Source organism: Ischnura elegans, chromosome 3, assembly GCF_921293095.1.
Source record: "Ischnura elegans chromosome 3, ioIscEleg1.1, whole genome shotgun sequence".
Lineage (NCBI taxonomy): Eukaryota > Metazoa > Arthropoda > Insecta > Odonata > Coenagrionidae > Ischnura > Ischnura elegans.
This window is the reverse complement of record NC_060248.1, coordinates 120,645,115-120,656,838: the sequence shown is the minus strand read 5'-3', so window position 1 is coordinate 120,656,838 and position 11,724 is coordinate 120,645,115. Positions and strand designations below refer to the sequence as shown.

Below are 11,724 nucleotides of genomic sequence, written 5' to 3'. Positions count from 1 at the left end.
GATTCAGTTGTGATTCCGTGCCTTACAGAGTATTACGATGGCAGAAAAAAGTTATTACACTCCCGCTTTCAAAAGAAAAGTTATTCAGTGGAACCCCGATCTATCGTACCCGTATTGATCATTTTCCCGCATTCATCGTTCGCCGTTTCTGGTTCTAAATAAAGTTCTATATAGGCAATGTAATTTTTTCTCGCATCTCCGAAGTATCGTTTTCCCGCATTGATCGTTTGAAGATCGTCGGCCCGACGTATAATTTTCCCGCATCCATCTTTTGACGAAAATGAGACGAAATAAATAAAAATTGTCATTTATGGCTAATAACGATAGGCACATAGATTAAATCTTCCCCACGAAGTGAAACTACCATTGGGAGAAGCTCAAAGCCGCGGGATAGTAACATAAGCGCATTTCCCAAGATCCGCTATCCCCCTCCATTCGGCACTCCCTTTGACGCTTTCCTCTTCTCCAAAACCAAACAAAAGGTCCCAGCTAGTGTAGGGATCGTATTACGAAGACCTTAGCTTCGAAAAAAATATCAAGTTACACGAGAAGAATAGAAACGCGTTTCACGCCCCCCTTTTTCTCACCCACTGACCTTTTTCAGCCTACCTGCTTCAAAGTTCCTAGTTTCAGGAGGTCAACCGCTGCATGAATCACCTATAGCTCAAAAGGTGTCTAATAATGAATTTCGGCAATAGGTATTATACTTTTATTAGGCTGAAATATTTGCGATGTGCTCGTGATTCAAAAAAGACGAGACCAAACACGACGTATTTCTAACGTTATTTAAGTATTTTTAAGCAAGGAGCTAGCTGGAAAAATAGGATGGTGATTTTTGGGGAAACTCTATATCCTCGTAGCTTAGCTTCTCGGCAGTTAATGCGGCATTTTTTTCCGAAAACAGGATATCAGGTTATTATCAGTAGTCATTTTACGAGTTATACCATAAGTCTCACTTGTCTGAGTTACTGACGAAGGGATATCTTCTCAGGATATTTTGTTCCTCCCTACTAACAATCCGAATTCATCCGTCCATCTGGCGCTACGCTAATTAGAAAAGAATGGGTATCTTTGGGACAAAAAATTCGATGGCGCAGTCATACGGTCATACTTCACCCTCTGCAGAATGCTCTGCGTACGCCGAACGCGATAGCATAGCTCGTACGAGTGGTTCCGTACTTTCCAGGGTGGCTTGCCTTCGTACCACCGAGTGTTTTCCGTGTGAGTTTAATGAAGTCAGGTTTCATTTTCACTAGTTTAATTTTATTCGTCTTCGGACCATGGCCCCTCCGAAGAAACTATTAGTCGAACCAACAATAAGACCTAAGGGTCTCGATAAAGTACCACTATTCCTGTCATTACGTACCAAAAATCTTGCAGTTCCTGGGACATAGGCAACCTAGCCAAACATCCCCGCATCGAACGTTTTCCCCAGGAAAATTTTTTTCCCCATAGTGGAGTTCCAAAAAAGGGGGGGTCGTCTTAGAATCGTGTTCGTCTTAGATTCGTGCAAATACGGTATATACACTAATAAGTTCCGAAAAAAGAAGCCTCAACTTATCAGGACCATTTATGATACATGATTGAAACGCCATAAACTTAGCAGCAACTACTTAACTAAGAGTTATACATAGGTAATTTCAAAAAAAATCTAATTAGAGTTACTTAAAGAATTATCTATTACCGACATAAGTCATCGGTGACTTAAACCCGTGCCAGATAAAAAACTTGAAAGGGTTGCAACCCGCGCAGCATTCGTAAGAATTCTATAAGATATGCAGAGTTCTTACAAGTATTTCAGTAAGAATTATAAAATCCTAAAAGAATTTCTGAAGACTTATAAAATCCTATAAGAATTCTGTAAGACTTATAGAATCCTATAATAATTTCTGTAAGACTTATAAAAAATTTACAATAGGGTTACAATAAATTATAATTGGGTACCATTGTTTAAGTATTAAGTAAGTTTTATTTAAGTATTGTATAAGTTCATTAATGAAAATGAAATAACTACAATGAATAAACTTGTGAAATTTGCACTCATGTTAGATTTTTCTGTATGAAAATCAATCCTTTCCACTAAAAGGTGAGAAATTTGAATCTATGTTAGAACAGTAGTTATAAAAATAAACACCAAATATCTTTGATAAGCAATTAATACTGTCTTAGTTGTTTTTAGTATATTTGCCCACAATTTTACGTTTTTCCAAGGGAAAGATCTATCTTATTTGAAATATTTGAAGTGCGAAATTATTAAAATTGGAAGAGAATGTCAATAACTTCTTAGGTATTTCTTGCTCATAAAAAATACTTTGTGTATTTATTGTTCGGAAAGTTGTTAAGTATATTTTTGAAGAGTGAGATTATTGACTGTAGGATGTATTTCCTCAGGAAGAGTGTTTCAGTAGCTCCTAAAGGTATTAGGTGATCATCAATGAGATATGGTGTTAAATCAATTTTCGGTGACTTCAAAAATCAGTGGAAATACTTAAATTCTCAAAGGGTTCTTCCCAAACTTTCCCCCCAAAAAACAAAAATGCATCCAATATTGTTGCATCTCCTCACTCCTACCCATCATCAAAATATTGAAAGCCAAAGAAATAAGATTGCCTCCAGCAAAATTGTTGCCATCTAACTAAATGCTTTACTATGCCCTCCCTCTATTGAGCTTGTGATTGCCTATCACAATCATGTACTTGGGGATTGGGATATAATGTCTCCTGACTTCATTTCAACATACATATTTGGAGATTTTTTTCACTTGAGTTTTTTCTCCTTTATTTCCAGCACCAAGGCTCAAACTGTCACAGGAGGAGTGGCAGTTTTCAATTTCAATTTCTCTTTGTAACTTATTGTGTGCAACGATTGGGAGGCTGCAGTGAAGTCCACGATGATGCCATTGGCTTGGTAATGGTATTGATAGGGTATCAGAAAAACAGCAATATTTAGCAACACTTTTATATTTATTCCACAAATTTTGAAACTATATCTTAACATGGGACTAAAGCAGTTTAACTCATTCAGTAAAATGCTTTGGCACCAACAATAATCTCTTACTCTTGCACCCAGGTACACTTATGTGTCCACAGAGATATCTACCTGTAAATGAGTCATTTAAAGGACTGTACTTCACATCTTGATAAAGGTTGTCCATGCTGGGAACACATTTTCACATTCTATCACCTTCACTTAAAAAAAATAATGCTAGAGCAAGCTGCACTTTGATTTTGCCATTTGGCTGATGTAAGATAAACCCTCTGTTGCCACAAAAATATCTAGTCTTCCAATTCACATAAGTTACATCAATATCTCCAATGATACTGTTTTTCACTTTAGTCTGGGAAAAAATTATTCCCTGAATTTGAGGCAATAGCCTTCACAAATAAACACTTAGTTATTCACAGTTTTCAATGTCTTTCCACTTTCAATAACCACATCTTCTAGTGTTCAATGACGTTTGCAGATCAGTCTACAAAATATGTAGAGTTAATGCTGCGCCTTGGCCATTATTTGGAAAAAGAATCTCTCACATTGCAATTGTGACAAAAGCAGTACATGCCATTGTCATTAAAAATTAATAATTCCTGATATTTTCAACAATATGTACATAGTTTCAGTACAGCATAGCTATTTCAAGAAAATTAATTTCCATTTACAATGAATAGATTCCAAGTTTTTAAAAAAGAAGAGACCTTTGTATCACTCATTCATTTTCTAATTTCAATATTTTTTCATTACTGCATGCGTAACACCAATGCATCTTAGCTTTTTACATGCCAAATGACAGTTAATCTTTGATAACAAAATATTATTATTCTGCAATCCATGATAAAATGGTGAAAATTCATTTGCTACATATTGATCACACATTTGAGGTCAAACATGTTTCATCCAATTCAAAGTTGACATCATATTTTTCAAGAATGATACCAATCTGTCACCTCAGCACAATTTCATTGCAATTGAATGAGTCTTCACTTATGTAGTAGCTAAACGAAGAGCAATCAAATCTTAACTGATTGTGTAGAATATTGTTTGGCAGTGTATAAGTTTCAATCTATGATTCACAGAACTCCTTTAAAAACAACTCTGACATCTGACCAAGTACCAAACACTTACAAACTTAATTTGCTCTTCATTGTGAAAGCACAGGTAGTAGGTACATGGTATGTTACTTCTAGTAACAATCTAACTAGAGTAATGATGTTATTTTTCATTTGAGCAGATTTATGTCTGCACATTTTCCTTTTATTGGTATACAGGTATTTCCTTTAAACAAATGTTCCGCCATCATTACTCCAATATGTATCACATCTGTTGCCCAGAGTTTAGTTGGCATTAAAAAATAACAGATGTGTGTTTCAATACCCTTTCCTTTTGAGGTGGCCAAGATTGAAAATTTATGACAATTCTCCATGAAAAAGTAAAACTTTAATTGCAAAATTATTAGAAATGATTATTATTGAGGCTGATACTTGAGAATATCCCATGAATAAATTTAAAATTCAACTGATTATTATAATTATGATGAATATAATCATCTGTAAGCGATTGAGCAAACCTGTCATCAATATTTCTAGAATCAAGCAAACCATGGAAAAATTGTAGTATATGTAGTTTGAGAGTAATCTTATCAAAAAAAGTAGTCGTTGGTGAATAGATTCACAATTAGAAGGTGGCTTGAGTATTCTCTTCCTTTCTCAAAAATATCAGCCCATTTATTTCATAAAATTTTAATCAATCCCAAATACATTTATGGCTTGAGTTGGAAATGCAAACGCAGGCTTTAGAAGCAGTCTAAAATAATCACTTCCAAATAATAATAACACTACATGAGATTGAACAGGTATTTAGCATTAAATCATTTCAATTCAATAGTTAGAGAAAAAAATCATTGACTCAATATTGAAGTGTGTGGTGACTTAATTATCTAAAAGGAGAAAATACAAAAGAAAATTACAATTGGCCCCAAATATATGCACAATATTTTTAGCACTGTCTGATTACATTCAGAGTACCACTTTGTTAAAAAATTTCAGCTTCAAAATACCTTCTTCCTCTTCAACTCATTGATGGAAGAGCACCTTGGTACCATCCTGGTTCATTTTGGAACTGTTTCTTGTTGTAAAATATTTTAACAAAATTTTATTTGACAATGCAAGATTTGCCAATTTCATTGCCTTTGAATCTTTGATACAAACATTTCCCAGATGCTTATGTTCATGTCATCAGTACACTACTGCTTGAAAGTGAAGAAACTTGTACCGATTTCCCACTCTTCAAAGTCTAGTGGGCCAAAGCAGTCATCCAAAAACGCTTCCATGCTCCGATATAAATGCTCCTTGACACCCGAGAAGCTGTGGTTCTCATCTGGGTAGGTCTGCAAAGGATGTCATAATTTCAGTATGTATTTGTGCACATTCATGCAAAGCCCAAAAGGGTTGAACTTCATCCTAGTCATTTTTGTGATGCAGCCAGTAACATGCATTTTCCAGCGGACATGAAATTATTTGAGTCGATCATTACTAGCAGGGCATCAATTTAATAACTTTGATTGGGAAAACTTGGTAGCAGTGAAACTAAAATTTTTATCTACACCCTCAAAAGGCTAGAGGAGACTTAGACCTCTGCTGAAGCACATGTATAGATTCATAATTTTGTGGTGTAAAAGCATTGTACAGTTGAAAACTTTCTCAGTCATCACAAAAGATAATTTAGATGCAAATTTTCTGGTAATTTGGGGCAAATTTACTCTAGTAACCTTTACCTTCTCTTTACCACGTAGTTACTCATGTGCAGAGTTGCCAATAGTGAGTCATAAAAAATTTATAGTGAGGCGTTTACTTAATTGTATGAGGTTGAGAAAAGTTAAAAATAGAAAAGTAAAGTTCAACATATCCACAGCGACACTGTAGTGATATTTTTCAAATTATTTTTGATTTCATTTCGCAAATAGTCTCACATTATATACATGCTATCGAGGAAAGGCTATGGTCATTAACTAAAATTCAAGTACTTAAAAATTACCAGATTATTTTCGTAAATACATGGAGAAGAGTGCTAATTTTCATTGAATAATTGTTTTCATTAAAATAATTTTATGAAAGATCGAATCCCCATCTTGATGGTTGGCTATTTTGGATCCTCAACTGCGATTTGTGACTAGTGGAATGTAACCTTGGCTACGAGTGGACAAATAAACAATGAAGGAAGAACATGAATGCAACTGCAAGTGCCGAAGTAACGTGCCTGGCAATTATAATTCTAGCTATTACTGGAAATGAAGTAAACTAAACTAAGGTACCTGATACAATGCTGATAATAGTAAAATATAATTCAATGGAAAATTAAACCAGAGAGTATCATCACTTTTTGTTGCGAGACATGGTGAGATGATATACTTTTTAATAACCAATATAACTGAAAATTGGTTCCCTCAACCTCTGCTAAAGGATAGCGCTCTTTATTTACAGTGATTTCACTGAAAATTTCAGGTGAAAAACTTTGGAAAAGCAGGTTTTAGGATTTTTTTTTGTCGAATTTGTTTCCTCGTAATCATGCCCTTAGGAGTTCAGTGTGGAAGCTGTTGTCAACAAGTGCTCAACGGAAGAAAATTAATTCCAAGTATAACATTGTTTCTATTTTAAAAGAAATCAAATCGGCTATTCTTCTTAAAACATAACAGTTATATATTTTGGTAATTTCTCTTTCTTTGAGTACGTATGTCCTCATGAATGCAGGTTTTATTTTTGTCATTATTTTTCTTTTACCAAGTGGTTATTTCCTAATAGAAATGTCGTATTTGTATATTTAGTGTATGAACTTTTCATTGTTCATTCTTCAATTTCAATGTCGATTTCGTTCATTTATCATGCATCCCATCTTTTACCACAATTTTACCCGTGTAAAATTAGGATAATAATGGGGTAAAATATCTTTTGTGCTGACTGGGTTTAGTATCACATTATAATTTTAATAAATACTACCTCTATTTAAAATAGGTACTTCAAACAATTATTTTGCAACATCATCTCAGATCTATAAGCTCATTAGGTACTCTTCACATGCTATTTTTACCTTTCCTCAAATGGTGAGCTTTAGGGTGGGCAGAAAAATGGTTATTTTCAGGAATAAACTGCTACTGCTCCCAAAGTTAAAACTTAACTTAAAATTCAGCAGGATTTTGGAAACAAACAACTTTGGGGAAGAATTCACTGTAAACAGGCCATTTCATTAACATGTAACTATGGCTATAACTTTCAGCGCTGAATTTATTGTATGAAACATTTTAAGTCCATACTCAATTTTTTTATTTTGGGTGACAATGATCAACTAATTTCATGCATAGGCAACCTGCACGCCAATCAAAATGTCTGGCTGGATGTGGTGTCACCATTCATTTTGCCTTTTGGAAGCCAAATTTGCAGTGAAAAGAGTATTTTTTCAAAAGCTTTCCTTTTTTATGCATCAATGATTCTTTCGGAACAATTAAATCCCTTTGATATGTGCCAATTTTTTTAATAAATAGATATTTTGGAATCAAAATGCATTTTTGATGATTTTATCCAATTAAAAAATATTTTGCTCATTAGAAAGGAGAATGAGTACATTTTAAACAGCTCTATTGCATCCTTGCTTATTTTCACTAGTTTTGGATAGAGCTCCTCCCAAACAAATTACATGCTTAAGACTTCACTGAGCAGTCAACTTTTCCTTTCCTACATATGCACTGTGATGATGGCAAGTAGGTAACAGAACCTTAACACAGTTGCGAAGCCATTGTCCATTCCATTAACACTCATAGAGCTAAACCCTCCTGGAATGCTAGCAAAAAGTGCTTATGGAAATTTAATACATGCAATGCAGTGCCTTCAGAAATACTTAGTATTATGATACCAAATTAAATGCATCCATAGTTGTCTTTTTTCTATATTATTTAATTTGTTTACGAATTTAATTCAATAAAGGAGGATGTGAAAGAGGAGAAATACTTAGGTGTGAAATTATTAGCTGATGGGAGAATGGAATGGAGATCTGCATCAAACCAATCTTAGCATTGTTGACCAGTGATGATGATTTCATTTGAACTACATAATTAATGCTGATAAAATTTGGTGATCAAGTGAAAAATAAATGCCATTATTGCAGTGTCATAAAATTTCACGATACATATATATTTAGAGGAAACAAAATACGTTGCTGAAACAAACTTTTCCTGTGAATATTAATGCTGCACTAAGAAGGTTAGTGGGCACATTGAGGGGTGGTGAGGGCTCAGGGCACTAGCACAACAGCTGCAGAATTTCACACTAATAGCAACCGCAACATAGCAGCTCAATAAGAGCATTCAGTCATTATCCCAGAGCACTTTTCTGCTGCCATTGTCAGATCACTCATTATTGATTGACAGAAGCTCAAATATTAGTTTTGGGTGGACAATAGTGCGTTGATAGATGATTCAAAAGCCCCTACATGGCAACCACCTAACTTTTTCCATTTTCCATTCAGTAAGGCTGAGAATATGCTGTATGTATAGGGGTCTTCCTCAGAGGTAGGCAAGAGCTCTGAGCAATCACTCCCCTGAATGCCTCCAATCTATTCTTTAACCTTTTCCCTACGGTACACGTATATATACGTGTGGACGTTTCCTGACCCGGGAGACCACGGGCGTATATGTACGTGTGAGATTTTCCCGGTCAAGAAAACGGAACCCGTATATATACGTTTTCTAGCTCTCTCCCTTTCAGGACGGTCATGGGTTTAGGTCGCCTTTGTCTCGGGACCCAACACTTCGGGGTTTAGGATTAACCCTCCGAATCCGGGAGCGGGTACCCGGACCCTTCGTCTTTTATAACCCCTCTCAGTGGTAAGGGACAGCGGTCATACAATTGTTTATAGAGTCAATTTTCGAAATAAATATTTGTTCATTTCTCAAGAAATATAAACTAAGAATTGAATTGTTTGTCTTTTGAGCAGCGTTTAGAATTTTTAAACGAAATTCTACGACAAATATTAACTTATATCTCGAGTTATGTATAAACATCAACATGGAAATTGTTGCTGCGTTAAATGCTTTGATAATGGCCTTAGAACTTCGTTTAAAATTTGACAATGCTCAGATAAAAATGAGGAATTACATTCTATGTCTGTAATTTACGTGCAAGCAACAATTATCCATTTGCTAAATACATATAAGCAATACATAAGTTGACTGCGAACCAATGCTGCAGGTATGGTCATAAACCCGGAAAGGAGGGAGCACAACTACTCTCAGAGTCCAAGATAATGCGGAGTCCCACCGTGGAGGGGTCGAAAAAGGTTCAGCGAGACCCTTCTTAATGAATGCCCTCCAAAAATGCTCCATACCACGAGAAAGAAGTCTCTTGGGGCTCGGTACAGCAGTGAAGCTAAGACGAAAACTCCGCGGTCTCGAAAGGGTTAACAAATGGTACATATCCCTGTTACTTACTAGGGTAGCTGCAATTACCTCTTGAATAATTTCTCCATGGGAAGTGAATAGAAAGGAGAACAAAGGTACAGGGGATACTCACATGGTGACGGAAGAGTACCCCTTCTTCCGTAAGAGCTTTGATGAGCATCATGCTTTGCTGATAATGGACATTATCATCTGCCGTCCCGTGGATCAAGAGGAACATTTTCTCTCTCAAATTACCGGCTCGTTTTGTCATATCTGCTTCCTCATAACCTCGATAGTTGTCAGTCACATTAGGTAGGCCCATGTATCGCTCAGTATAGGCTGAATCTGGAAACAGAATGCATGAATTTCTTAACTAATTCATCAGCCAAAACATACCAGCTATGTAAACTGAATAGTCAGAAGAAATTGTTGCTATTATGATAATATTATTTTATTCAAAACCAGGAGAAAATTATGCAGAGCCAATATGCAAAGCTGGTTCTGCACCAAACTGCAAAATCTCAATAACCATACATAACTAGGGCTCACCATAATGTGTCCAGCTTGTTACAGGGGCAACAGATATACCACAGCGGAAAACTGACTTGTCCTGGGCAAGAATCATGGCTGCGGCAAAACCACCATAACTCCAACCCCAAACAGCAATGTGTTGCTTGTCGACAAATTTGAGATTGTCACGTAAATACCTATAATCAAATTATAAAGAATACATTTGGAACAATATATCCATACAACAGGCAATACCTTTGCTTTATTAATTCAGTACATATATTTAAAACAAGAAAATACTCTGGCAAGGTAAATTCCGTGGCCAAAAGAAATCCATGGACTCTTTGTAATGTTTTCCCATGGAGTTTTTCTATGAAAAACAATTCCAAACCATTTAAAATTGGTATTTTTGGTTTGTATCCGCAAAAACTAGCTTCCTCTAAAACAGCTAAACATACAATATTTTTGTTTTTCATTTTTCATGATAGAATCCAATATATTTTTCAATACACCAAAGCATTAGTTGAAGAGCTGATATCATGAGCCATGTTACAAGATACGTAATACAAATTTCGAACATTCTACATTAAAGCAGGCCAAAAAAATAACTTTATTTTTTGGGATCAAAATTGTTCCCCACAAAAAATAACTCCCAGATGAGAGACTCACTCTGACAGGTGTAGAGATCAATCAGAGTGCCCTGTCTGATTTAAAAAAAAAATGAACCACAATCAATAGAGGCATAAATAAAAAAAGCAACCATGTGGATTTCAGGAAAAAATACCAATCATGACCAAGCCAAAATAACTATGACCATTTCAGTCATAACACATAATGATTTTGGTTTTCAGTATTATGTATGCATAATTTATAGCTTATTCAATGATATTTATGGTTTTGTGAAACTTGACAAGAAATTTATGAGCTTAAGCAACACACATTCAACCAACAAATGTTTTTGCGACTTGTGGTTTTATTTTACAGTGGAACCTCGATCTGTCGTTTTTCAGGGGGATGGATGAAAAGAACGATGAATGCGGGAAAACGATTAATGCGGGAATGGTTGTCTGGGTTGCCTATGTCCCAGGATCCGCTGGATTTTTGCAAATTATGACATTCATTAATGGATTCAAACGAGATTTCAGCTGATTACAGGAATATTATTACTTTATCGAAACACTTAGGTCATATTGTTGATTCGACTTATCTCTCTCTCTAAAATCCTAAAGGAACAAGCCACCTTGCTATAAAATGTTTGCACTCCACTCGGAATTTTCACGGCTATTATGCATTTCTGCCTGATGTATAAATTCTTATCCATCAAATGCCATTTCAAGTACACGTATTTACGAAAGAAATGTGCGTGTTATGCCTCAAACAACTGATTTCGCCGTCGCAGTGATTGGTTATGAAATGGATCAAGAAGGCCAAAAATAGTTTATTATTTGAAATGTTCCTTTCTAGCAATTAAATTTTTAATATGATTGAGGCAATGTGGCGTTAATCGTCAGCGGCACGCCCACCTGATCCTCGGCTTCATCCCATATCTTGTTTTCACCAGGGATCTCACTCTACCCCCACCCCTGCCGTCATGTGCTACCGGACATACCGAGGCGTTCTGCAATATTCACGCATATTAGCCTGGATTCTTTTCTTCATCATCAAATATTTTCAGTCCATCTTTTAAAGTTCTCACTTGTGTCTTCGGAAGGGCCATGGTCCGAAGACGAATAAGAGTAAAACTAATTAAAATGAAACCGGACTCCATTGAACCCACACGGAAAACACTCGCTAGC

General features: G+C 35.7%; 1 protein-coding gene across 3 annotated transcripts in view; it reads right to left on the bottom strand.

Moving 5' to 3' along the window:
• Positions 1-2,944: 2,944 nt before the first annotated feature.
• Positions 2,945-11,724, bottom strand: part of LOC124156447 (inactive dipeptidyl peptidase 10-like) — a 643,784-nt gene continuing 635,004 nt past the window's right edge. For all 3 annotated transcript variants that reach the window (XM_046531006.1, XM_046531007.1, XM_046531008.1), the window contains exons 14-16: positions 9,968-10,125; positions 9,552-9,763; positions 2,945-5,380 (exon numbers count right to left, since the gene is read on the bottom strand). In XM_046531006.1, the coding sequence (XP_046386962.1) occupies positions 5,237-5,380; positions 9,552-9,763; positions 9,968-10,125 (514 nt within the window). In that variant the 3' untranslated portion in view covers positions 2,945-5,236. The remainder of the gene's footprint in view (positions 5,381-9,551; positions 9,764-9,967; positions 10,126-11,724) is intronic.